Here is a 27,521-nt window from a genome sequence, read left to right as displayed (position 1 = left end):
TGATTATCAACCATTAGCTTTGCATCAATATTTTAGGGCTACAAGAAAACATTGTCAAAGTCTCGGCCGGGATACAGGGTTGTTATTTAGATAAATGTAATTGTATTGTCTACCCTTCAGTTAAGTTGTATTTTTTTTTTTATCACCGTTTTTATTCATTTAATTATTAATTTTTCCCTACAAGTCTGTAGCTAGTACATCTATCGTATGTCCTGATAATATGAGAATGTATCGCCTTATTGAGAGTGTAGACACGACTGTCTTGTTATCTTTATTGAGTAACGTTATAATGGTGGACCTGTTTTATAAATTGTGTTTTTCTCACATGTATGTGTGAATTAACACAATAAAGTTGAAGGGAAAAAAAGCTCAGCTGCCAACTGGACCGCCTTCTCATCATAAAGCTTCAAATACATGTCGACAGCCGCTAGTTGGCTAACGGCAGCAACCGAAAGCAGAGGAGCTTTGTCGTCCGGGTTACTTCACCTGGCACACGCACTTAATCAGCCTCAACCGGGGACTCAAATAATACAATACAAGACGTCGAAACTACGGGGAAGTGAGGGTTATCGAAGGACAGTTGTTAGGCGAAAAGAAGCTGCATAAAATCGGCAGCTATCTTTGTTACCAACTCCGCGCATACGTAGTTTTAGCTCGCTAGCTAACTACGCTAGCTCGCGAAGAAAGGCCGTCGAGTTGACCCAGCGTCAATTATTAAAGAGATAGCGGAATCACCCTGGCATATCACGGTTGCCCCTCACTGCTTGGATCGGAAAACCTTCAAATCAAAGAGAACATCGAGAGAGGATGGCTCTGAAAAGGATCCACAAGGTAAGATAGCGTCGTTACCCTCATCTAGCGACGTTAGCCTCCCACATTGCCGTTCTTGACACCGTATCCTGTGAAACATGGCGGTGAAACATGTTCGGGGAAGTGTAAAGTCTGTGTTTTACAATCATTTGTTGTGTTTATGGTTGAGTAAATTGACAGCTTTTTACTCTTGACAGTGGCACCGCCTGGCACACACGAGCTAACGTTAACAGTTTGGGTTAGGTTCAGTGTGTTAGTCTAAAGTGAAAAAAAGGCCGCATTAATTGCCCAACACTTCATACCTTTACATAAACACTAATATGACTGACTGCTATGTGGTTAACGTTATAGCACCAATCCTTTACTGGACCCTCACATTGATGTGTCTTAAAAAATCGTCTAACAATTTTATAATAGCGATACTCCCGTGTACCCAAAACCCATGACTCATATCACTCACTGAATCTGAGTTAGCAATCAAAGCTGTGTTCATGATAAACTTCTTTGGTATGTACAAGGAAAAAAAGAAAACAGTCACACGTCATTAGAATTTTGTATTGGTGCCAATACTATTGAAGTTAATGGAACTGGGCAAGTCGCACTATAACCCATGTGTTTTTACATTGGAGTGAAAAATGCTTTAACAAAATAAAACACATCACGTGTTTTTATATATATATATATATATATATATATATATATAAATATAAACGTGCGCGTTTGTTTTCCTTGTTATTGGGTCTCCAAATAGATCATGGCTATGTCCTGCAGCTACATATAGCGCCACTCAAGCGCCTGTTTGGTCCAAGATAGGTGCTACATCATGATACATGGCCAAACGGGACATGTCCACCACATAAATCATAACAACGATTAGGACAGAGGCTATAGTGTAACATTTGCTATCACTCTTTTACACCTTCACGAGTATTATTTCTTAGTAACCAGGTTTTACCTCCAAACAAATGTAGGATGTCTCAAAGGATATATTACTGGCAACTGTTTCCTTCTTTCTATTTTCCTTGGGTATTTGAGATATTTGTTCTTTACACATCACAGGGTGTGTTCTGGCAGTTAAATGGAGGAAATTGGCAACAATATAGTGGAGCAGTGTAACACCTTCTGAAGTGTTACTGTAGCTTCATTGCTTCAGTCTGCTGTTTACTAGGATCTTCTTCCAAGGGAATCCATAAACATACTTGTGAAATGGTGCGTGTCAGAAGGCCAGGGTGGGGCAGTGACCTCCATCTCAATCTAAAGTAGTCGTAGACCTAAAATTAACAGTAAAGGCTCATATATGCTTGGGGGGGGGGTTGTCTTGCTGTTAACTCGGGAGACGATAACAAGGCGGGCCCCCTTCCCCTGAACTGGTGCAGGAGATAACCACACCGTCTGAGAGAGGGTTGTGAAATAAAATTTAAGCACTTGACTTCTTCTGTAGTATCTCCTTTCCCCAGTATGTGACATGTATACTCAGGATGTTGAGTGCTGCTCAGTCTTGCACATTCATTTCAGGTGACGTCGTATTGTTTTGTCTGTGAAGATTACTGTGGTCTAATTGATCGTTGTTCTCAACTTTGTTTTCATCCCAGGAGCTTAACGACCTGGCTCGTGACCCTCCAGCACAGTGCTCGGCAGGCCCAGTGGGTGATGACAGTAAGTGTCTCAGAGCGGGTCCAAAGTTTTTAGGGCTGCAACTAACTTACTTTCATTATTGATTGCCGATCTATCATTTATTTGAAAGAATCGTTTGGTCTCTAAAATTCCAGAAAATTGTGAAAAATAGCCGTTATAGTGGCCGGATTGGCTCAGTGGGTAAAGCAAGGCGCACATATATTTAGAGGTTTATGCCTCGACGCAGAAGTCCAGGGTTCGAGTCCGACCTGTGACCATTTCCTGCATGTCTTCCCCCTCTCTCCCCTTTCTCACCTAGCTGTCCTGTGCATTGAAGGTGTAAAAAAAAAAAAAAAAAAAAAACCCAAAATAATCTTAAAAAATAAATAGCCGTTATAATTACCCACAGACCAAAGTGACATTTTGACATCTTCAACTGACCAACAGTCCGAAAACCCCCAAATATTCAGCTTACTGTCATGTAAGACTAAGGAAAACAAACATCTTCACATTTGAGAAGCTGGACAACATTATTTTTGCTTTAAAACTGACAATTTGTCAATTATCAAATCAATCACTAGTTTGGGGGTGAAGGAAACGGCTAAACAATTAAATGAACAACAGAACAAGCTACATTTTGAAGATTAGGTTGAAAACAAGACTTTTCCGAAAATGAAAATTTAAGAAATTTGTTTTGAGTGTTTAATACATTTAAAAAGCACAGGTGGATGTAGGTCTAGTGCTAAGAACTGGTTATATTGGTCATGCATCCACCCTAAAAAAGTGCAATGGACACTAGAGTAAAATAATACATGACCACCATGATTCCATACTGAAAACCGTGTGAAGATGTTCCATAAAGGCAAGTGTTACTGCTGCTAAGACAGTTTGGAAAGCCTAGTTCTGGTCAGATCACACACCTGTGACCTTTCCCCATTTCCTAACATTCACTTTCTGTTTCTCCGTAGTGTTTCACTGGCAAGCCACGATCATGGGACCTGTAAGTACATATTTTATGACATAATTACCCTCCTTTGTACTTTCAAACAGCATGCTGTTTGAATGTGTCACTGATGTTGTGTCCCTGGCTGCTTTAAATGTATTCATGAGATTAAAGGTTGACATTTGACTTGGTAATGGGAAGCTGTGGACAGGAGGTTTTAGGGTTATTCTTTACTGAAATATGTAAATGTGATTCTTGCTTTCAGAGTGACAGTCCATATCAGGGAGGTGTTTTCTTCTTGACAATTCATTTTCCAACAGACTACCCCTTCAAACCACCCAAGGTACGCTGAATCACGCCTCAAACAAGGTGTCCTTTTTTTTTTTTTTTTTTTTTTCTTGCTTTGATACATTGGAGATAATTAAAGCTGTATTGTCTTCCATCTATTAAGCCCACCCACCTGCAGTATCCATGGTGCAACAGACACAAGTCTTGTTTGCCACATTTCAAATAATGTATTCATATAATCTATTTAACGTCAGGAACTGGGCTCAAACGTTGTACATATATACATGTGTAAACAATCAAACCTTTGACCTAGAAAACATTTCTTCTGGAATGAAACCAGTCCCGGCCGGTTGGCATCATAAACAGGTTTGACTCTTGCCAAACCTCATGAAGTAATACCTGTCTTTCCTGTAGTGGATAGTCAAACGTCACTGCCCCGTGTCGGGGAATTTGCATTGCATAACATTAATCTGATGTGTGACGCAGCCTTATTTTACTTGTCCTCACTGTCTTTTTGTTTTTATTTCCTTTCTTCAGGTTGCTTTTACAACAAGAATTTACCACCCAAATATTAACAGTAACGGCAGTATCTGTCTGGATATTCTCAGATCACAGTGGTCTCCTGCACTTACTATTTCTAAAGGTATGTACAGTCATGAAAGAACACCGTGTACATGACGACAGTCGTGTCAACTGTTTGATGACAACTGAGTGTGCAATGTCCACCCACAAAATTTCCAAATACTTGGTGTGTGTGTAATTGTATTAAGTTTTGGCATTTATGCTAAACATGATTTGTGGACACTGCAAACTAATACTTTTTTAACTTGGTTAATAAGATCTGTGCTATTGGATGTCCTATTAGTCAAATTTCTAATTTGCTTTGACCACCAACCATGCTCTTGTTATCATCTGTTATTTAAAGACCTTCCATACGTCACACAATCAATCTAGGTTTCTCTGTGTCCCAGAAATGAGGCTAAAGTGATGTGTAGGTGGGCTGAAATGGGTATTTGGTATTCAATTTGCTCATTAGCAACATTGGCTGACATGTCTATATTCTGTTTTCTTGTAGTTCTTCTCTCCATTTGCTCACTCCTATGTGACCCAAACCCCGATGACCCACTAGTGCCAGAGATCGCACGAATCTACAAAACAGATAGTCAAAGGTATGTGTATATATTCTATAGATATATGTGTGTGTGTTTAACTTTTCTCTAAATATGAATTGAACTGTCTTCTCTCCTAAAATGAACAAAGCTCTGCAATATACACTCACTTTCTGGTTTATTAGGCCCACCGAGCTAAAACAAATGCAGTCTTAATACACAGTCCTGCAGTAAATCATCAGTTTTTGTAGAGAGTTGTTGATTCAACGTTATGGTAATTTTGGAGGTTGCAGGTTGGGGTGCTGTTGTATTGCATTAAGCCCAGTCCAGTTCAGACTCATTGTGCTTCTGTTCTAACCTCCGACTTTCAGGCCATTTGTGAAAATATAAATATGAATGTGGATAACATTAGTGATGTTGAGATGCTTGCTACAGCTGCATTTCTAGTGATGAATTGGCGAAAACCGCGTTTTATTTCTCAGATTCTTTGCTTAGTTTGAATGCTTCTCCCCCTTTTCAGTCACTCTTTAGCTCGCTTGACCACATTACCGTGCTCGCAGGCAGCTGTTGAGCCTCCGTCCAAAACTCTGCCATTTTGACCAGTTGACAGTTTGTAACATAGAAATAAAATGCTTTATGGATCATTTTATTTCTATAGTTTGTAGCGGACTTTATTCTCTATTGGCTGTTGAAACGGGTGACGTCCCTTGCGTTCTAAAACCAGCCTCTGGAGACTCGACCAGCTGGCTAGAGTCGAGCTGAGACGGGCCGGTTCACACCGCTGACACTTTTCCCTGCGGCGTTCTGAAACGGTTTTGTCTCGTCGCGACTCTTGGGTCTGAACTGGGCTTCAGACGGAGAGATGTTTCTGGTATTTAACCCAACCTCACTGCTATAAATGGGGTGCACAAAACAAGTGAAGCAGCTTGTCAGCATAATGCAACATAACTTAACAGCGCCACAAACCGCAGCTTCCAAATAGACCATGAAGTTGAAACGACGCCTCTCTGTAACAGTTTCGACATCTGAATATTGTAATCTGCATTCGTTTGAGCTAGGTGTGCCTAATAAACTGACAACTGACTTGTATAATTTTATATTGATATATATATATATATATATATATATATATATATATATATATATATATATATATATATATTAAAAAAAAAAAAAAAAAAAAATTACCCACAATAAGCACAACGTTAATTGAGATGAGTATGACCTGAGTCTGGTGGGTAACGTAGTTTCACTCCGTCAGGTACAATAAACTAGCTCAGGAGTGGACAGCCAAGTATGCCATGCTTTAGGGTAAGATCCAGAGCCAGTGCTGCATCTTGGCTGGTGTTATGGGTTTGGTCTGTTGCGTTTTGTGTTGCGCTGGCCTCACTGACATAACTGCGATGATACTAATCTCTGGTTATGTGTACATATAGAGTATCTAGCTAGCTTGGCCGTTCTCGGCTCAGATCTTGGAATCAACTTTTTACGTGCACGTTGATACCCTGCAGATGGAGCCTGTCGCTGTAAATAAGTTAACAGAATATCTCCCAACTAGTTGGTGTCCCGCCCACAGATAAAATGGTCTCTTGAGAGTTGTGGGTTACTGCTTTTTATACATGGCAGAGAAATGAAGATGCAGTAATGTTAATCACAAGTCCTGCAGCAGCTTTACAGAGGGTTGTTTTATTTATTTATTTATTTATTTATTTTTTTTTTCATGAAAATGTACTCGAATAAGTACGCTCTCACAGATACGGTAGCAAAAGCCATGCATCATAATGGACAACAAATAATTTATATTTTACGTCATTGCTGACCATTTTCCAACATGCAGTTCATATATCATTCCTTTTTTTTATGATTGGAAAATCAACTTGTGTGTTGAGCTGGGCGATCTGTCATGGTGGCCTTTTTATTTATTTATTCAGTTATTGTTGCGTGGTAAAGTGTTCTTGGTGGTGCATTTGAGGAAACGGCAACAGCTCGCTGCCAAAAAGAACTGCATTCATGAGCTATGGTGTCTGAAACTGAAGCCTAGCAGACAAACAATAAGGATGATTTGAGTTTGGTGTCTTTGAATGACACGGTTGCTGTTATGCAGATTATGAACCCTCAAGTGTCAACACACAAAGTGGTGTTTTCAACAGTCAGCGCTGGTAGCTGCATCACCATGCAGTGACGTAACGTGTCCCAAAAACAGCCATTTACTGTGCGATTATGCTATTTGGTGATTTGTTTTTTGTTATTACTTTAAGAAAAAGTTGGTAGATGGAAGCAGGTCGATCTTTACATCCTATCAGGGTCACAGGACTAGACGTTGTTCTAACACTTGAGCAAAGAAAATTCATAATAATAAAGTAAAGTAATAAAGCTAATACAAAAGTGACCCAGTCAATAATACAATTAAAATAAAAGGAAGGCCTGTCACAATCACAGGAGTTTTTATTTTTTTTATTTCTTTAGCTCCTGATTAAAATCTAAACGTGCACTTTTTTCTTTTTTTTATATATGCGTCAAAGGGTAGAAGTCTTGTTTACCTGTTTACAACCGAGTCTAGACTCATGGGATGCTAGCTCTACCATTGCGTTCCCCCAAACCGTCAAATCTGGAGCTTAAGCTAGTTTCCATTGCCTTGAAATAATACTAGTGATCGTAATCATACTCTCCAAGGTGTGCTAACAATTATTTTTATTATCCATTAATCTAATGTGCAGGCCGTGTCCGTGATGAATCATTTGGTCTAATAAAATATCAGAAAATTGTGAAACGTGCCCATCACATGTTCACAATCGAATGCATTTTGTCCACCTGATGGTCCACAACCCCAAAATATTCAGAGAGCATGCATTCAAATAGACAGATATATTTGTATTTAATATAATCTGGGTGTGAGCTTAAATATTGAGATGTTGTTGTAGCAGAGAACCAGAATATATATATTTTTTTTTTGTGCACGTAAACATAGCCACTAACACCAGCATGAAAACATTTGTTCTTGTTTAAAAATAAAAAATAAACGTATAGCCTGATTTGTCATATTAGCACGTAAAGACAACATTTCACAGTGATCATATTAAGAAGTTTAGTTTGTACAAAGTGTTTTTCCATGCATATACTGACATTTTGTTAGGAAGCTAAGTTGGCTTTCCCTGTTATTGAAAAAGCAATGTGCATGAGTGCATGTGCTTTTAATAAATCCTGAAATAAAAGGGTTGCCAAGGAACGGTGCAAAGTTAATGTTTTCACTTTTTTTTTAATTTTCCTTTGCAGATACACCAGAATGGCAAAAGACTGGACACACAAATACGCTATGTGATGGCATCATTTGGAAAGCTGGTGGAAAATGTTGTTGCTGGTTCAAACAAAACAAAAATCCGGGATTCTGTTTTTTTCCTTTTTCACTTTTTTTTTTTCTTTTCTTTTTTGGGTTAATCGGAGCGTTTTACCCCCTCCTTTTTCCACCTGCGCGCTCATAAGAAGATAGTGTTTTCTCTCTAGGACATGTGCCAGTTTCTGTGAAGTTTCGACTCATTTTGTACGGAGTTAAAAAAAAAAAGGAAAAAAAAATAAAGTCACCATGGTTCTGAACACCCGGCTTGAGCATGCACCAGTAAGAGTTGGTGATGTTAGTCATTTGCTCTGCACACACTTAGTAGAATCTGATGCGACTGGTCTCCTGAGCACTATATCAACCTCCTAATGATCCAGTTGTTTTAACTGGCTTGGTCCTGTGCCGTTGATATTTACTTTGGCGTTAAGCTGGATTTCAGAGCACTTCTAGAAAAGCCAGTCTTTTGCCATACCTGTAAATTCTGAATTTGAAAGTTTCAAATTGGTAAAATTCTGCTGCGTTTTTTTTTATTTTGAAAGTGGTAAAATCTGAAATGGGGGGAGGGGGGTGGATGGCCAGGTATCTGCATCCTGGACTGGTGTGATGTCAGTTTGTTCTACCGATCTTTAGTATAGGAATCTATTACCTGAGGAAAGAAGTGTATCTTATTCCACTGTCAAAGTGTGTGTACAGAGAAGCACAGCAGTATATATCAATGTTAAGGAAACAAAATATAAGAACTTCAATGTTGTATTTTATGCATGTTAATATGGGTAGGCTATTATATCTGATATGTTTCTGCAAATTAAGTGGATTGTAAGGCTGAACAGTTGGAAAAATGTGGTTCCCCTCAATGGCTTTCTATTTCTTTATTTAGAAGCCAGTAGATTAGTTTTATGCCCACTCGAACACTGTCTTCTTGTAGCCCTAAAATATTGATGCAAAGCTAATGGTTGATAATCAACTTGTGGCTCTGTGTTCTTTTTAGTTTTCCTTTCAATAAAGTTACTTAAAACCATACAACGAATCGGGGTGGTACTTTTTTTTTCTTTTTTTTTTTTCCAATTTAAAATGAATACGTAAACGCCTGTTGAATCCAGAAGTTCCGTTGTTGGCAGACTGATGCTAATGTCTTTGACGTCTCAGCCAAATCACATTTTAGTCTTGGAAGTTCACGTGCCATATGTTGATTCATCATTTGATAAACCTCTTGTGCCTGTAAAACAAAGGGGAAGCACCATCAGCTGTCTTATTGAATAAAGCATTGAATGTTTTAGGGAATGTTTGTAATTTTTTCATTCCTATGCTGGTTTGAATAATCTTTGCCAATAACTAAATAGATTCTTGACAAATACAAGTCTAATTTCAGTCTCCATGCAAAAAAAAAATGTAACTGATTATAAAGAATAGGCAGGTTAATGGACCGAAGATACACCTGGATATTAGTTTTTAAATATAACGGCAAACAGTGTTGTAAAGTACATTTACTCAAGTACTGTACTTAAGTTCAATTTTGAGGTATTTGTACTTGAGTATTTCAATTTTATACTACTGTATACTTCTTCACTACAATTTGGAGGCAAAAGTACTTAACCTGGTATCGCCAGACTAATTTACAAAGCTCACAGATCCGTCTGGTTCCCAGGCTAGTACTTTTTACTCCACATTTATTTATAAGCTAGTTACTTTGCAGATTTAGATAAATAATGTGAAAATATAAATCAACTAATAAATGATACATTATAAGTTAAGCTACCCAGCAGTACATAGTCATTAACATTATCCCACCTTTACCAGCTGCTACATTAAAGAGATGTTTATTAATGCATCAATAATTATTATCCAATAACATTCTAGAATGGGCCATCCTGCACAATGAGTACTCTTACTTTTGGTACTTTAAGTATATTTTATGATGCAAATACTTTTGTACTTTGGTAACATTTTGAATGCACGACTTACTTGTAACTGTAAGAGTATTTCTAAACTGTGACATAGCTACTTTTATTTAAGTAAAAGATCTGAGTACTTCTTCCACTACTGCATTTTGGTGTTTTATTAGGGCAGTTTAATAAATAATGCATTTTTCTTTCATGGTGATCGAATATGGTGTTTTTTACAATGTTATGTGATTTGGGTTTTCCAAAAACTGGGATTACCATGTCAATAACTATGAATATGAAGTGTTTGTTCAATATTACCAAAACAGACTATCAAACCATATTAATGTTCACTGCAAACTTTTACAGAGAATTCAAATTCATCTTAACTTTAAAAAAAAATTATTTATTTGTATGATCTGTGATTAAACCAGTTTTGGTAAAAATAAGAGTTTATTATATTTAACATATATAATATAAAAATTTTTTTTTTTTAAATTTGTAAATGTGTGGCAAGATTTTATTTAAAGCTCATACAAAACATCAGAAAGTGTCTAGCTGACCTTTTCGCGCCGACTCCGATCACGTGACTGTCACGAGGTGGGTCACATGACAAACAAGGAAACAAGTCTCCAGATAGTACTTTTCAAGAGTATTCCCTCGACTTACCATGCCAAAAACAACCAACTAAAAGCTGCTATGACTCTGTGTGGAAACTGTATTTGTGTTTTTGGGGTTTTGTTGTGTTTGTTTCTCGGAGTTGTATCCGGACTTTGTTCAGTAACATTAAGTCTGAACGGTAAATGGAGTCTTTCAAACGTCAATGGTTCAGTATCGCTTCCTGCAGAGGTGCCTGGGTGTGTTCATTCAGCTCTACAACAACAGGGACACATCCAGGTAGGTCAAGGTATTACTTTATGTGAAGATAGAACTACACCTTAATGATTTTAAATGAGTATTCCCTTCAGGGAAGAGGGAGAGATAGACTTCTCTGCATAGTCTGTCAACCTCTCCTCCCTCTCCACCACTTCCACTACCTCCTATCAACAGTTATGTACTGACTGTCCACTGGCTCACTGTTTACTGCTTACACTGTTTACTGCTTACACTGTTTACTGGCTATATTAGCCCATTCCTCCTTCCCCCAGCATGGACTGTGGTCTAACTCAATACATGCTGTCTTTTTTTAAACTTTATCCTTGCACTAGTATATAGTTTTTATATTAATATGTCTACATTCCTTGCACTATTGGACCTATTTGCCCTACCACCATGACACACGCTCTCATGGAGCACCTTGCCCTGTCACTGCAAGCGTCTCATGTTTATACATCCCTTATAGTACATTCATGTGGATTTTTTAATTTAGTATCTTTTCTGTTATTGTCCATATTATTCATGTGGATTTGTTATTTTATCATCCTGTTTATGATGTATGTGTATGTTGTATATGATGTCTGTAAGCTACTGGGACCTTGAATTTCCCCTTGGGGATCAATAAAGTATCTATCTATCTATCTATCTATCTATCTATCTTCAAGTATAGGCTTCAGTGACCTGATGCTATTTTACTTCAATGGTGGAATGTAATAAAGTATTAATTATTATAATTATTAGCATTCACTCAAGTACTGTACTTGAGTACAATTTTGAGGTACTTTACTTGAGTATTTCCTTTTTGTGGTACTTGAGTATTTTATTATGTTTCATTACATTTCAGTGGGAAATGTATTCTCAACTATATTTGTTTGACAGTTATAGTTCCTGTTTTGAAGTTCGACATTTTACAAACCACTCTCGGTTCATAAAATATGCAGTGGTACAAAGTACATTTAGGCTGCTCAAGTACTGTACTAAAATACAAATTTGAGGTAATTTACTTTGAGTATTTCAGTTTTATGTTACAATATACTTCACTACGTTTCAGTGGGTCAATGTCGTACTTTATGCCATTTATAATATTTGTTTACTATTCACCGAGTATTTCCATTCTAAGCACCTTTATACTTCTGCTCCACTACAGCTCCACTACATTCATCTGACAGCTTAAGTTACTTCTCAGATTACAATTTGTATTTATTTTTTTAAGATTATTTTTGGGGCTTTTCCACCTTTAATTTTTGACAGGACAGCTAGGTGAGAGAGGGGGGGAAAACATGCAGGAAATCGTCACAGGTCGGACTTTAACCCTGGACCTCTGTGTTGAGGCATAAACCTCTCAGTATATATGTGCGCCTGCTCTACCACTGAACCAACCCGGCCACCTCAGATTACAATTTTTCAGGCCCTTCCTGTACAGTGAAAGCCTTAACTACCATACAACAGAGACCTTTCTTTATTTTACGAATGAAAACTGGATATTTTATCGGTGTGATCCCAGTATTTTAGATCCCCAAAAAAGGATTCAGTGTTTTATTCCTGGCAATATATACGTATAAAAGAAGGCTGTGAAACATATCTAAATATTGTTTTTAGAAATAAAATTTACAGACCATAGAATGAAGTTATTAGCCAAGTAATAAAACAAACAAATGCATGTATATTTGTATGTTTTGGTTACTACCCTTTTTTTGGCATAAAAATGTCAACATGCTACAGCATCAGCAGCAGGTGTCAGTAAAAACCCATATGTATATATAGTAAAACACATTATACAATCATCTTAGAAAGTAATGAAATTAAGTTCAATTTCTTTTTCACTTTTCTTGCAGGATCCGTATTTCAGGTTCAACGATGTGTCTTATCGGTGGATTGCCTTTGACAACTGGACTTACACAACCACATTTCCAGGCTCTACCCAGCTGAGGTCAGTATAAAGATTTTTATACTATATATATATATATATATATATATATATACATATGTCAAAAGTTTGGGGTCACTTAGAAATTTCCATTCCACTCCATTCCAGACAGAATACCTGCTGAGATCAGTTGCATTGTTTTTTTAATCAGGGCAGCAGTTTTCAGATTACATTATGTGTTTACATAATTGCAAAATGGTTCTCGACTGTTGTAGAAAGAAGTGGCTGATCTTTAATGTAATATCTACATTTCCCATTATCAGCAACCATTCATCCAATGTTCCAAAGGCCCAGTCTGTTTACTAATCTCATATCATTTTAAAAAGCTAACTGAGAAAACATTGGAGAACCCTTTTGCAATTATGTAAGCACATAATGTAATCTGAAAACTGCTGCCCTGATTAAAAAATATATAATATTCTGTATAAGCTGGTATTCTGTCTATAATGGAGTGGAATGGAAATTTCTAAGTGACCCCAAACGTTTGACTGGTAGTGTATATATACACTACCAATGTTTTTATATATATATATATATATATATATATAAAAACATTTTTGTATCCTGTTCCTGACTCGCCCGTGTCTTCTCTGCATTAACAGGGCCAAACAGAAGGTGCTGCTTGTCTTTGACGGTGTCGACACTGTAGCATCAATATGGCTCAATGGAATGGTTATTGGGGAGACGGACAACATGTTCCGTAGATATGTATGTTCACTGGAAAATAAGCAGTTCACAATGCACTGTACACATTTTCTTTACTTGTTTGTTTCCTTTTGGAATCTGTTTTTTGGTGTGTAGGACTTCCCAGTCGGAGACTTGCTGAAGGACGGCGATAATGTGCTGAAAGTTAGCTTGATGTCTCCAGTTGTTTATGCATCTGAGCGGAGGAAAGCTCATTCTGCCTACAGAGTTCCTCCTGAATGTCCTCCAGATGTCCAGAAGGGGGAATGTCACGTCAATTTCATCAGAAAAGTAAGTACGTCCTACCAAGCCTTATAATGGTAGGGAAAACCCTGAGATAACATAACAACCATAATTATTCAATACAATCAAATTATAACAAAATGAACACCTGTTAACCAAATAAACATATCTATATGTGACAAAACAATGAGCACATTGTCTACATCTCTCCACAGTACATGGCTACTTAGAAGCCCTCCAGAAAGCTCAGGTACTTTTAAGAGCACTTGCATTTTAACAGTCATCTAAAGTTCCACCTGTCTATTTTTGGTGAAGGAGCAAAGCTCTTTCAGTTGGGATTGGGGACCGTCGTTCCCCACGGCGGGACTGTGGAAGGGAGTTCACCTGGAGGCGTTTGATGTCCTGCAGCTCATCCAGGTTTCCTCTGTTCCTCTGCACAGTACGTCTCATCTATTCTTTATCACCAACCTTTTGTTGGGTAAAACTATGAAAAATAAGGAACACTGTTTAACATAACAGGGATGCTTTAAGGCAGGGGTCTTCAACGTTTTTTAAGTCAAAAGGACCCCTTAACTGAAAGAGAGATGGAGCAGGGACCCCTGACTACAGACATTGTATAAAATGAAGTTGCATCTTAAACTGGGCCTACAATAAGGTGTAGGGCGGCCTAAAGCCTTTATACGTACCTTTTTAGTGCATAGAATACTAAGCTTTTAAATAGCCTAATCATTTTTGACATGATTTTATAAATCATGTTTTAATGTTAAAACATACATGTGGCACAGTGAATCCCTAGGATTAACTGTATCTGTGGATCTTAGTGACTACCTTACTTTTGGGCCAGTAAGCCTATCATCAGTGTTTTTTGTTTTTTCACACTTTCAAAAAATGACATTTTTGGCGGACCCTTGCAGTAACCCTGTTGAAGATCTCTGCTTTAAGGCATAAACAGAATAAAAAAAAAATAAAATGTGTTAAAAACTCTTTGATTATTTATCTGTTGAATAAGAGTTTCTGTTATTTAGTCTACCCTCATTGATATAAATAGATTGGACAAAATAATAGAAACACCTATTAGTATAATGCAGGGCTTCTCAAACGCATCATTCAAAGGTCAGCATCTGAATTTGTATTCCAGGTCAGAGGTCCGGAATGATTGGAATAACATTTAATCAACTCAGTTTAAACTTTTAAGCAACATATATTCAAGTTGAATTCTCTGTTTTCCTGCTCAACTTTTCTACCGATTTGATTACTGTTACATGGAATTCGGTACTGGTACCCAACGGTACTTTTCTTTCAAGCTTCATGATTTTTTCGACCTTTTTCTCAGATCTTTCAATGTTTTTGTCGGGCTTTTTTCCCGCACTTTTGTCAGCGTTTTTTTTTTTTTAAGTTTTTTTATTTTGATGTTGTTTTGATGTACATTTTCAGGTTTTTGATTATTTTATTTTATTTTATTTTATTTTTTTGGTGTATAGTCAACGTCCCTAATAATTTATTGGCCAACAGAAAATGTATTTCAACTGGACTAATTAAATGTGTTTTTCTGTCTTTCATATACAGTATAGTCTATGAAATCTGTTTGTCTGTCTAGATTCCAGCCTTTCTCAGTGGAGAGTCCAGGTTGAGCTTCTCGTTGATGCGGTTCAGACAACAAATGGCCAAATCATGCTGTCCATCCCGGAGCTGGTCTCGGAGCAGATGTTCCAGACACAGTTTCTCCCTGGAAAGACCAAGAACAGCTTCACCTTACACATCAACACGGTACTCCATAAAGTCCGCTCAAACGGTTTTTAGATTTTCAGTTTAAAAGTTTCCTTTTCAGTGACGTAGTACAGTGAAGTGAAGCTTTGATTTGTTAAAATGTTGGTTACCTTTATCTTAAGAAATGTATGATGTTACCAGCGGTGGAAGAAGTATTCACATCCTTTACTTGAGTAAAAGTACAGGTTACAGTTCCAAGTAAAAGTCCTGCATTGAAACTGTTACTTCAGTAAAAGTATGTAAGTATCACCAGGAAAATGTAGTTAAAGTATTAAAAGTAAAAGTACTCACATTTTAGAAACTGGAACCGATCCAAACAGTTCTGTCAATCAACTAAGTGTTTAATGGTCTAATCATTTCAGCTGGACTTGTAGGCCGTTATATTGTTGGGTAGTTTAATTTATAATAAAACATATTTAATAAACTACATGTGTTTGTGTGCAAAAATCTTAATATGTAAAGTAACTAAAGCTGTCAGATGAATGTAGTGGAGTAAGAAGTACAATATTTCTCACTGAAATGTAGTAGAGTATAAGTAGAAAGTGGCATGAAAAGAAAAGACTCAAGTAAAGTACAAGTACCTCAACATTTGGACTGAAGTACAGTACTTGATTAAATGTACTTGGTTACATTCCACCACTGGATGTTGCAAAAAAAGGGTACCACACTGATTTGAGTGTGTTTAGTATCTCTGAATCACGTTGAGTCCATCTCTTTTGTGCAGCAGTTCTGAGAGCTGCTTCTTCTTTTCTTCCAGAGCAGCCAGGTGAAGCTGTGGTGGCCCAACGGACACGGTGACCAACCCTTTTACCATCTCACTGTCACAGGCTTTCAGAATGGAGTTTTGATCCTGAAGGCAGAGTCTAAGGTCAGAGTTCACTTGCATTCTCCTCATTGTTGTGGAATTTCCAGCTTATGAAGTCATGCTATGTAAGCTGAGACAGTGGTATCCAGGTCTCATTCAGGCCAGTGTCCAACATAACCTCCTAACCTTTCCAGGCAGAGGGATATTTTAACTTTGTGCCTCCATGGATGACGGGAGGCGTAGCAGCTGTATGATAAGACAGTGCTGCTCACCCTGCCAAGGCCATAGAGAAAGTAGTCTCGCTTTGCCAGACCTTCCTCCACAGCGCTGCGGAGGAGGGTCTGGCTAGTCCACACAGCATTACGCGATGGGAGAAAAACGTGCTCTGGTCTAGAAATCATCACCAACAGTGTGTTTTTATCCTCAGACTTTTTGCGTGTCATGTCATGTGCAACCTCGAGATTTACCAAACAAATAAATAAATCAAGTTGGTGGAGAAGTATTGGATACAACAGCAGAATGTTAAATACACTGGCAGGAGCATAACAGAAACTCCTCTCTGTTTCACTGTTGCAGCCCCACCTTGTGTTTTACATTTGTAAGACCTTTAGAAATAAATCTTAACATCAAAAACCTTGGTCATTGTTGTTTTCCTGCGTAACAATTTGTGCCACCGGACGGAGCGACGGTGCCGCTGCTAAATAGCCTCAGGAAGGAACTTGTTTTGGTGGAACATGTGTACGTTCAAAGGTTGTTTTAGTCGTGCAACAAAAAACTCAGATTGGACAGATAGTCTAGCTAGCTGTCTGGATTTACCCTGCAGAGATCTGAGGAGCAGTTAACTATAGTCCTCAGAAATCCACCAGAGTTTAGAATGCAAACACAAAGAAAGAGGAAGGTGACAGACATTTGGCCGAAAAGAGTGACCTCCGGCGAAATTTCCGGCGGACTATAGAGGTTAGGTTAGGTTACTTTATTGGTACCCGTAGGTAAACTAGTTTTACAGTCTAAGAGGCAGGATATCCTTAAAACTTTGTAGTCCACAACATAACATTAAAAACATATAAAAACAGGTAGTAAAACATAGATAAGAAAGTAAACACATGACACATTTTGTCTATGCTGAGATATTTGGGCGCCCTCAATATCTTTGTTTACCCTAAAGGTTCAGCTAAACGCCTCCAGCATGAATTTAAATACACCTTCAGGAGGACAGGAACTTCAGAAGTTGGGATGGCACCTGCACTGTACTGTGTAATCCTAAATTCTCCTCAATTGAGTGTTCATTAAATGCTCCGGTATAAGTCATCAAAGTCTCCCGAACATTCTTCACATACGTGAACTGAGATGTGCTGCTCCTGAGTCTTTCCTTAACACTCATATGTTCTTCAGCTGATACATTTATCCAGGATAGTGTACTGTAAAACAAGTGCAACAGAAGAATCGACTTAAATTCCTAGTTTGCTGACATCAATAGCCCAACATATCTCCTCCTCTTCACACTGAAAACACGACAGATAATATGAGCAAGACAGAGCCGCTTTCTTCATTTCTAGCTGCATAATTTGACATCCAACAGGAGATGAGATCATACTCATGATACCTAGAAAGTAATGATTAATGATTGATTTATGTGGCACAAATTGTTACGCAGGAAAACCACAATGACCAAGGATTTTAATGTTAAAGGTTATTTCTAAAGGTCTTACAAATGTAAAACACAAGGTGGGGCTGCAACAGTGAAACAGAGAGGAGTTTCTGTTATGCTCCTGCCAGTGTATTTAACATTCTGCTGTTGTATCCATTACTTCTCCACCAACTTGATTTATTATTTGTTTGGTAAATCTCGAGGTTGCACATGACATGACACACAAAAAGTTCTAAACATCTGAGGATAAAACACACACTGTTGGTGATGGTTTCTAGACCAGTTTATCGCTCACAGTAAAAGTCAGGCAGTAAATACAGGCACAACATACTACATATCTATAAAGAGCCAATAAAACAGCACAATGAGCATAATCTCAGACTTAATTCTATTGATTTATTAGTTTGAAAGTTTCTCCATTTAGGAAATCCAACTTGAAATTGAACCTGTAACTTGTAACTGGTGTGTGTAGTTAACTAACATGTTTGAAGATTTCTTCTACTTGAGGCTTTCAGAACACAAGCTGGAAATATTGTTATTGCTCCACATGTGCCACAGAGATGAAACTGAATTCATAGACATGTCTTTTTTTTTGTCTTTAAAGTTTTAGTGTTTCAGTGTTTGATGTCTCCTGCAGGTATATTTCCGAACAGTAGAACTTGTCCAGGAGCCAGTTGTTGGCTCTCCAGGCTTGAGCTTTTATTTCCGCATCAATGGGAAAGCAATTTTCCTCAAAGGCTCCAACTGGATCCCAGCCCACTCCTTCCAGGACCAGGTCCCCCCTGCCGTGTGAGTTCAGTTTGAAAAGCTGCTGCTTGCACCTGTGCAGCTCAGTTCAGTTCAGTCACTTTATTATCCCAGATGTGTAACTTAATTTGCAGTCAGGAGCGCAAGATAAAAAACAGAAAGTACAAAAAAACGAAATGACAACAATACAAAACCTAAAAGTACAAAAATGTTTCCTGTACATGCAATATACAGAACACAATTCTACACAATACTACAGCAGTCTTGTTACTATCTTTACAGATTAATATACACATAATAAATAAAAGATGTGATGGAGAAATGCAAAAAAAACCCTCAGATAATAAAACAATATATTGTGCAGCCCAGAGCTGAAGCTACTTGCTCTCTGTTTGTCCTGCAGCTTGAGGAACATGTTGCAGTCAGCTGTGGATGCAAGCATGAACGCCCTCAGGGTCTGGGGAGGAGGAGTGTATGAAGAGGATATCTTCTACAGCATCTGTGATGAGATGGGAATCATGGTAACTACTGGTATCTATATTTTGTCTCAATATTTACCTATATGTACTGTATGTACAAAATAATATGATGATGTAGCCAAATCTACTATATAGTAGTATATAGTTCCAAAAGTGAATTTCCCCCTCAAGCATCACTGTTGCATACCATTACTGAAGAAATGCGGGACCGTTTTGAGGACCGATGAATACATTTCTGTATGATTTTTGAGAAATCTCTATGATTCTTGAACATATTGTAGGACAGATAAGTATTTAGATGTGTGTCTTTAGGTATGGCAGGACTTCATGTTTGCCTGTGCTATGTATCCCACTGAGGACGACTTCATACAGACAGTGAGAGAAGAAGTCATCCAACAGGTAAGCGGGATATTTATTTATGTATGTTATTGTATTTAAGAAAATGTCATATTTGGACTATATAGAACCACATGGAAATATTAAGAAAAGTGGTACTTCACATTTAGTTATTCTATCCACAGTATGTTAAAAAAAAAGACATTTTACATGGCAGAGTATGTTAGAACAAAAGACATTTTATATGGCACAGTATGTTGAAACAAAATACATTTTACATGGCAAATTAACCAAACCGAAACACATTTTAAAATGGCACAAAAATAACGAGAGTTGCAGCATTTTAAGGCAGTTTAATTATCCTAAAAGTTTGTTGTGGCATCCCATACTGACAGTACATGTACTCAGGTTCGTCTTGTGATTGTACTCGTCAGGTTCGGCGCCTCAAGTCTCACCCTTCCATAATAGTTTGGAGTGGGAACAATGAAAACGAAGCTGCTCTGGCGACAGACTGGTTCGGCATCCCAGTTTCCCAGAGGCCTACATACCTGAAAGACTACGTCACGCTGTATGTAAACAACATAAGGGCGATAGTTCAGGAGGTCAGAGTCAAATCTTACGTCATGGTTCAGAAAAGTTGACAGGATTTATGTTTTAAAAGATTACAGATGATTGAAAGTGTGATATGTATTATGATGATTTTATTGTCAGTAGGCATGTAACGATGCATCGTGAATCGGTTAAAATTGGATATAAATGTGTAAAGGTTATAACCGGTTGCGATTAAAAAATGAATCGTGATGCAAGTTTTAAACGGCCCAGGGCGTAATCTACTTTAGATTTCACTTGTTTGACTTCAGACGTCACTATGTCTTCTTAGTTTATCTGAAGAGATTTTTTTTCCCTATTTATTTAGTTCATTTGATGTGGGATTTGTTTTAAACAATTTTTTATTACATTTCTGTTATTTTTTTTTTTTTTTAAAGATTATTTTTTGGGCATTTTAGGCCTTTATTTGACAGGACAGATGAAGACATGAAAGGGGAGAAAGAGGGGAACGACATGCAGCAAAGGGCCGCTGGTCGGAGTCGAACCTGCACCGCTGCGTCGAGGACTAAACCTCTATATATATATTTGTGCCCCCGCTCTACCAACTGAGCTATCTGGGCACACATTTTTGTTATTTAAGATAAAATACAATTTCAGTGTCACTTTTGATAAGAGGACACACATGTTGTTTTGCACAGTTTATATAAAAAAATAAATATTTTTCACTCGTTTTTCTGCAGCTCATTCTGTTAAAAAAATCATGAGAAAATCATATTTTATCTGCTCCAGGAGGACCAGAGTCGCCCGTTCCTGGTCTCCAGTCCCACAAACGGGGCTGAATCGGAGCAGGAGGGTTGGGTGGCAGCCAACCCCTACGACCCTCACTATGGGGACACACACTTCTACAGCTACACTCTGGACTGCTGGGATTGGAGGACTTTCCCCCGGACACGTTTCGCCTCTGAATACGGCTTCCAGTCCTGGCCTTCCTTCTCCACTCTGCAGCCGGTGACTGAATAAACCTTTCCAGTCGGGGTTTTTGTTTTCTTGATGATTTTATCAGTAGATTTGTATCTGAAATCTGAGGTATCCCTTTAAATATTCTTAGGAGAACTTTAGACATGTTAGGATCTCTTTTGATCTCTTAATTTTTATTTATCTATTTTTTTTCTGTTTAACTGATTGAGGACCGAAGATGCAACCATGGTCAAATTTCTTAGAATGCATTGCTTTAAGAACAACCTAATACTTTAATCTATTATAACAATTAAGGGGCAAGGATATGTTATGACAACTACAACTGCTCCTAATATTTATAATAATGATAATTGTTGATAGATACCTCCATATGCAGTAAAACAAAAGCAATGCATACTGTACAATGCAGTAACAAAAGAGATGTATCAAAATAGGAAGATATTAAACAAAATATTAACAATCTTCGTTCTCTTTGGTTGCACCTATGGCGATAAGCTTTTGCAGATGTTTCTGGATCTCACTTTCACTTTATTTATAAGTTTCATCATCTGTAAGTAATCGGTCTTTTCTTTGTTTGTGACCGAGACCGGAAAAAAATAGCACGCCGCCACACGCGTGAGTTGAGGAGCGAGTCTGTTGCGTTAGCCGCCTTCCCTCTCTGGCAGACCAACCACTGCTGGGTGCGCTGCTTGTGATTTTTCCAGAGAATGTCGTCACAGACACCCACCCATCAGTGGGCCATAGGCTCAATCACCATTGTGTTACCTCAGTTGGCGATAGATAGTGACTAAACAGACATTTATTTAAATAGGGGTGCACATTATATCATTTTTTTTATCGTCATTGCGATATAAACTGGTGCTTTGTAGACATATCGCAAAAGGCTATGTACTCAGAGATTTGTTTGTGTTAGTTGAAAAAAAATCATTAGAAAACTGCACTTTGAAATGTAACTGTCATTCTTTTTGTGTTTTTTTTTTAAATTCAATATTCAATTTGTTCAATAGAAGAATGTTGGATAAGAAAAAGAATTCCTGAAAGCTGCAGAACTGAGCACACTTAAATATCTTTTTATTTATTGCACGTAATATCGTTATCGCGCTATTCAACAACTGATCGTGGATGCCATATTTTCCTCATATCGTGCAACCCCAAATTTAAATGAAAATCTTCAAGATTATTACCTTAAATAAAATAAAACTAGATCAGATTACATGGTTACGGTAAAGTTATAGAATGAAAATGAAAATTGTGAAGGAATTATAAAAAACCTTTAAAGTTAAGAGGTAGATTCTGACACACCCACAGAACTTAGAAGCACTTAGTTTTAGTTTTATATATTTTTTTAGGTGATATAAAGTTTGCCTCTGTTTTGTGATGTTCCAGGTTTCTGTAAATGAAGACTGGAGCTACAACAGTAACTTCACTTCCCATCGTCAACACCATGAGGATGGGAACCAGCAGATGTTACTGCAGGCTGCTTTACACTTCCACCTGCCAAACTCCACAGAGCCTTTGAAAAGATTTACAGATACTCTCTACATCACTCAGGTAAATCCCACAGACCACCCCTCGCCTCATGATGTCTGATGACTCCTACCTGTAAACCACCAAAGCCATCATTTAAAGGTCCAGTGTGTAACGTGTTTAGTTGTTCATTATCAAAATCTGTGTTGCCCGTTCACAAACTTGTCCTTTTTCATGAATATTTACCACCACCATCAATTCCAAGTATTCCTTTTGGCTTGATATTTTACATTTGCGTTTGCTGGGGTAGACGCTCCATATTCATGCGCCATCTTGAAATACGTTAGCCAGTAAGGGACATACAGGACATACTGCTCCGCCTTTCACGTTTTCGCTGTCACATGATAAACTCACAGGTGCTGCTAGTGCTGCTAATGGGTATCGTAGCTTCCCGGGCCCAGCAAGTTTGAAGAAGGAAACGTGGAGGACCACACGTTTTCAAAAAATCCCAATTTCAGGAACAGGAGTCTTCTTCTTCGCCCAGAAAAAGAAAAAAGGATATTGAAAAGAGCAAGAGACCGGCGTCATCAGAAAAAAGCGTGAAGGCTACCATAGCTGTAATACGTACTTTGAACTGCGTGGCGAGAGAGAGTTGATTGCGATAAATGATCTCAACGCTAGATGGGAGGAATTCCTACACATTGGACCTTTAAACACTGTTCACATGTAGTAATGGCCATGTTTCATGTCCAGGTCATGCAGGCTCAGTGTGTGAAGACACAGACCGAGTTTTATCGGCGGAGTCAGAGTGAGATCATCGGGGGCAAAGGTGGCACTATGGGTGCTCTCTACTGGCAGCTTAATGATGTTTGGCAGGCGCCTTCCTGGTCATCCATCGGCGAGTAAACGCACACTCCACAGACACATTTTTAGATTGATCTTGTTCATCAATTTTATGTCGAACTTGTTTATATTTTGGACTCCTGCATTGAGAAAAGTATGTTATAATGCAAATATATTTACAAAGTATTACGGTTGGGGGGGAAATCGTATGTATCTGGATTTATTTTGTGACGACATTTTTTAAAATTGATTTTTTTTCCCTTGAATCGATATTTTATTATTTTTTTTATCAATGATTCACCTAATTATTTTCAGTTTATACAGTACCGCCGACGGCGACTACATCAGATCGGTTTCTAGGTAAAACAGAGCGAAAGCAGAAAATGCAAAAAATCCATGTTATGTGCTTCTTTACAAAGTAAATCAATGTCAGACCGACTGACTGACGTGATGTGCATTCTTCTTAGAAACCAGTTTGTTTTCAGAAATGTCTCATGATATATTGTCTCTAGAAGTGTATTATTCAACTTTTGTTTTTGTTAAAGAAGGAAAAGAAAATAGAAATATTCAATACTATTGAAAAGGATTAAATGAAAATCACAATACAAATCCAATCAGCGCCCATGTATTGTGATATAATCGAATCGGGACAAAGGCATATCGTCCCATCCCTAATATTTATGATTCATGTGATGTTGTGTAACGGCTGTGATAGTCCTTGGGATTAGAGGTCACTGTGGCATAATAATCATATATTATTTTCTTGTGTGTCTGTGTGTGCAGAGTTTGGTGGGAAATGGAAAATGCTGCATTATTTTGCGCAGAACTTCTTTGCCGCCGTCCTGCCGGTCGGCTTCGAGGATGACGACACACTGTTGATCTACGCCGTCTCAGACCTGAGTCACCAGCTGACGCTCAGGGCTGTGGTATGTTTAAAGTTGGAAACTGTAACTCTACATTGCATTTATTCTGCAGGCACTTTTTTGTGACTTACAATGAGCGCATTCAAACTCCAATGGAACAAGAGCTACATGTTTTAAAAAATAAAATGAAGGTGCATCCCACCCAAACTAACAACTGAAAGCATATTCAGTGTGACAACATAAGTGCTTACAGTTTAAACATAATGATGTGCACACAATAAAACTAGAATAAGAAAAATAACAATACCATGCATACAAAAATCAATTTCATTCATTACGTTTCTCATTTCCTCCCTGTGTAGTTTATGCCAACCATACTTTTGAAGTTTTCAGTGCAGAATTTCATTAAAATAAAAATAGAAATGCACTTTCTAAAAGTGCGTTTAACACTAGCGTTTGAACACTACGGGGTTTTTAAGACCAGTACTGTATGTTTAGGATGTCTGTCTATATGTAATCTAATATGTGATAGTTTGCTTTCGAGACATGTTGACATTTCAATGTTCAATCGTAGACACAGAACCTGAGTAATTAACAATTAACAATACATCTAAGCCAATTGTTGTATTACTTTATTCACTAAGGGGAAATAATGGTTAAAAAAAAATCAAATTAAGCTATAAATTAAGCTGCATGGCAAAATATAATAAAGATGCAATGTAACTTATAAAACTGTAATTATTCCCAAGTAGAAAAATAAAGTTTGTCATGAATTTAGCACAAAAAAGTCACTTTATCTACATTCATCATCTTATGATTCTAATAAAAACAGAAATGTTGCTCAGCCCAATATTTTTAAACGTTTGAACATAAAAATGTGAACGCTTCTAAAGAGTGGTATGTAGATCATTTGAACTCCTCACCTCCACCATTTCAGTGATGTGCGACTGGCTCATTGTATTTATAATAATAATAATAATAATAATAATAATATATTTTATTTGGGATTGATTTTAACAATGAAGTGCTCTACAAAGTGCTACAGGTGAAAACAGGTTAAAAACAGAAGCAAAAAATTAGAAATGTACGAGAATGCTTGCTTAAAAAATGTTTTTAGGCCCTTCTTGAAAAAGTCAGTAGTTTGTGGAGTATTTAAATGTGTGGTTATTGTTCTGACACACAAGCAGAAACAGTTTTATTCTCCTGTGGATCAGGTGTCTGTGTACTCCTGGTCTGATCTGGATCCGGTGTGCACACTGAAGTCGGACCTGCTCCCGGTCCCTGGTGGCAGCGCTGTGGCCATTTTAAAACGGCCAATCACGGCCCTGCTGGCAGGATGTGGACGCTGCACCCGCCTTTCCTGCCTGCTCGCCTTCCACCTGGAGGACAGCGGCGGCCAGCAGGGTCCCACCAACCACCACTTTCTGTGCTCACCCAGAGACGCTCAGGGACTCCAGAGACCCAACATCACAGTAAGACACCGTGTTAAAGAGGGAGTTTGACTGCTGGTATTTATTTATACACATATTTAAAACAATGCACGGAAGCAGTGACGGAAAAGTCCGTTAATTTTCGCCTTTATTTTGATTATTTCAGTAGAGATACAGACAGGAAATGTGGCGAGAGTGAGGGAGGGAAGACCAAGGCCACAGAGGCGCACATTGTTACTTCAAAAACACTTAAAGTTATATATAGTTACATTCAAGCCATTGCCAAATGAGTTGAGACAAAGCTAGTAAATCAGCTCCACAAAACTCTCTCTGTATTTCTCAGTATGACTATCTTTACTAAATGGTGTAGTCCAGCGACATTCGCGCGCAGAAGCTCGAGTGAAGCGTTTGACGTCACCGCTGAAAAAAAAGGAAACGGCAGGGTTCAGCTTTGGAGACGAAGAGGACTGAAGGCATGGCTGAAAACCCAAAGAAGCGCCATTGAAATGTTTCAGTCAGTGATTGTACTGCTGAGAAAAGACCTACACGCTCAGCAGAAGGGCTAAAATCCCCAAAAGAAAGTGGCAGACGCCGTAGACAAACACGGATAACCATTGGTGAGGCTTTTCCTAGTTGGAGTAGCGCTGAAAAAAAAAAAGGGACAGAGGTCAGACAAGGATGTCACCTAACTGCTCCTGAACAGGTTAGTAATGGGTTTTGTAACGTAGTAGAAGTAGGAATTATTGCTTTTAAATTACTCGACCTCAATGATAGATAGGAGTGTGGAGGAGGTGTGGGGGTGGCGCGGGATCACCGAAGCCTTGCGTAATGTGGATGCACCGACAGTGTTGATGTCATTACTTAGAATTTCTCATGGGGGAGACAGAAACTACGCACTATAGCTTTAATTGGACTAAATTAGGCACCTAACATGCTTCTGATTGCATCACATTCATGCTCATGTTCACACACAGAGTGTGTCTTTCCCTGCAGGCAATGGTGCAGCAGGATAAGAGCGGCTACAGCGTCACCCTCCGCTCTGCCTCTGTGGCTCCTTTCGTCTGGCTTGATGTGGGAAACATCCCCGGACGCTTCAGCTCCAACGGCTTCCTGATGCTTACCAGAAACAGGACGGTCAGTTTTACCGCGTGGCGTAACACCAGCGTCACAGAACTCTCCAGATCGCTCACCATCACATCTTTAAGGGACGTATACTGACCTGAGACCAGCCAGCCTGCCACGTGCAGATGTCCTGTCCCTGTCTGTCTGAGATACAATGACTTAGGTTTGACCCTTTTTCAGTATCAGAAAGATATTTTTGGACGGGAGCTGGTAATTTGTGCCAATTTTCTAAATCTTCAAACTTGTTTTCTTGCCAAACAAAAGAGGAGATAGCAGAAAAACCACAGAAAATGGCAGTTAGACCTGAATATTTTTAAACAAAGGAAATTATTTGGGGTGGTTTTAGCAGCTTTTACTGTATTAAATCACTAGCAGGGAAGCTGTGGCACACAATGGGCCTTTATGTGAAGCTTTCCTTCACAAATAAAACCATCAGACAAAGGAATGAAATGTGCAAAGACAAATTTTTGCTAAAGGTGAACTGGCCAATATGAGCCTGGTTCCAGATCCCTAAATATGCCACATCTTAGATGTCTTTAGCTATATAAATAGATGAATAATGAAGTTAAACGAAATGGCAACACTGTCTCACTTCTTGCACTGACCAGTAGTTTTCTTTTGGACCACATGTAATCTGAACTGGGTTTAAGTTTACAGATGATTGTGTGTTGTGCACTGAAAACTATTATCCTTTTTTGCACATCTCTGAGATAACTTACAGAACCATCACTGATGGGTTGTATAACTTGCAGCACTGTTCAGAATATGTTTTGTATTCA

The 27,521-nt window shown here is 38.2% G+C and overlaps 2 protein-coding genes across 3 annotated transcripts in view; both read left to right on the top strand.

Moving 5' to 3' along the window:
- Positions 1–428: 428 nt before the first annotated feature.
- Positions 429–9,118, top strand: LOC116057347 (ubiquitin-conjugating enzyme E2 D2-like). 2 transcript variants are annotated; one of them, XM_031309749.2, is made up of 8 exons: positions 429–831; positions 2,403–2,466; positions 3,393–3,424; positions 3,633–3,710; positions 4,193–4,298; positions 4,731–4,824; positions 6,026–6,075; positions 8,038–9,118. In XM_031309749.2, exons 1-7 carry the CDS (start codon positions 808–810, stop codon positions 6,072–6,074), a joined length of 447 nt encoding a protein of 148 aa, XP_031165609.1. In that variant the 5' UTR covers positions 429–807; the 3' UTR covers position 6,075; positions 8,038–9,118. The 2 variants fall into 2 exon arrangements, with proteins under 2 accessions (XP_031165609.1, XP_031165610.1); XM_031309750.2 differs by lacking the exon at positions 6,026–6,075 and having other exon boundaries at positions 432–831.
- Positions 9,119–10,584: 1,466 nt separating this feature from the next.
- The window catches only part of manba (mannosidase, beta A, lysosomal), a 17,001-nt gene continuing 64 nt past the window's right edge, over positions 10,585–27,521 (top strand). Inside the window, exons 1-17 of the mRNA XM_031310162.2 lie at positions 10,585–10,875; positions 12,690–12,784; positions 13,384–13,489; positions 13,583–13,756; positions 14,024–14,147; positions 15,306–15,475; positions 16,233–16,343; positions 18,566–18,717; positions 19,079–19,196; positions 19,467–19,553; positions 19,925–20,092; positions 20,829–21,047; positions 22,404–22,568; positions 23,238–23,382; positions 24,111–24,253; positions 25,405–25,662; positions 26,614–27,521. The exon at positions 26,614–27,521 is cut by the window's right edge and continues 64 nt beyond it. Coding sequence (XP_031166022.2) covers positions 10,588–10,875; positions 12,690–12,784; positions 13,384–13,489; positions 13,583–13,756; positions 14,024–14,147; positions 15,306–15,475; positions 16,233–16,343; positions 18,566–18,717; positions 19,079–19,196; positions 19,467–19,553; positions 19,925–20,092; positions 20,829–21,047; positions 22,404–22,568; positions 23,238–23,382; positions 24,111–24,253; positions 25,405–25,662; positions 26,614–26,838 — 2,748 coding nt within the window. The 5' untranslated portion in view covers positions 10,585–10,587 and the 3' untranslated portion in view covers positions 26,839–27,521. The remainder of the gene's footprint in view (positions 10,876–12,689; positions 12,785–13,383; positions 13,490–13,582; positions 13,757–14,023; positions 14,148–15,305; positions 15,476–16,232; positions 16,344–18,565; positions 18,718–19,078; positions 19,197–19,466; positions 19,554–19,924; positions 20,093–20,828; positions 21,048–22,403; positions 22,569–23,237; positions 23,383–24,110; positions 24,254–25,404; positions 25,663–26,613) is intronic.

The sequence above is a fragment of the Sander lucioperca genome, chromosome 18 (assembly GCF_008315115.2).
Source record: "Sander lucioperca isolate FBNREF2018 chromosome 18, SLUC_FBN_1.2, whole genome shotgun sequence".
In the NCBI taxonomy this organism is placed as follows: domain Eukaryota; kingdom Metazoa; phylum Chordata; class Actinopteri; order Perciformes; family Percidae; genus Sander; species Sander lucioperca.
The sequence above is the reverse complement of the archived record's forward strand: the minus strand, read 5'-3'. Positions and strand labels throughout refer to the sequence as shown.

Bases quoted from the DNA above. Each gene is read 5' to 3' on its own strand.
- LOC116057347 (XM_031309749.2), top strand. From the start codon at position 808: ATGGCTCTGAAAAGGATCCACAAG. The intron at 832-2,402 runs GTAAGATAGCGT...TTTTCATCCCAG, and splicing joins CTCTGAAAAGGATCCACAAG to GAGCTTAACGACCTGGCTCG. The intron at 4,299-4,730 runs GTATGTACAGTC...GTTTTCTTGTAG, and splicing joins TGCACTTACTATTTCTAAAG to TTCTTCTCTCCATTTGCTCA.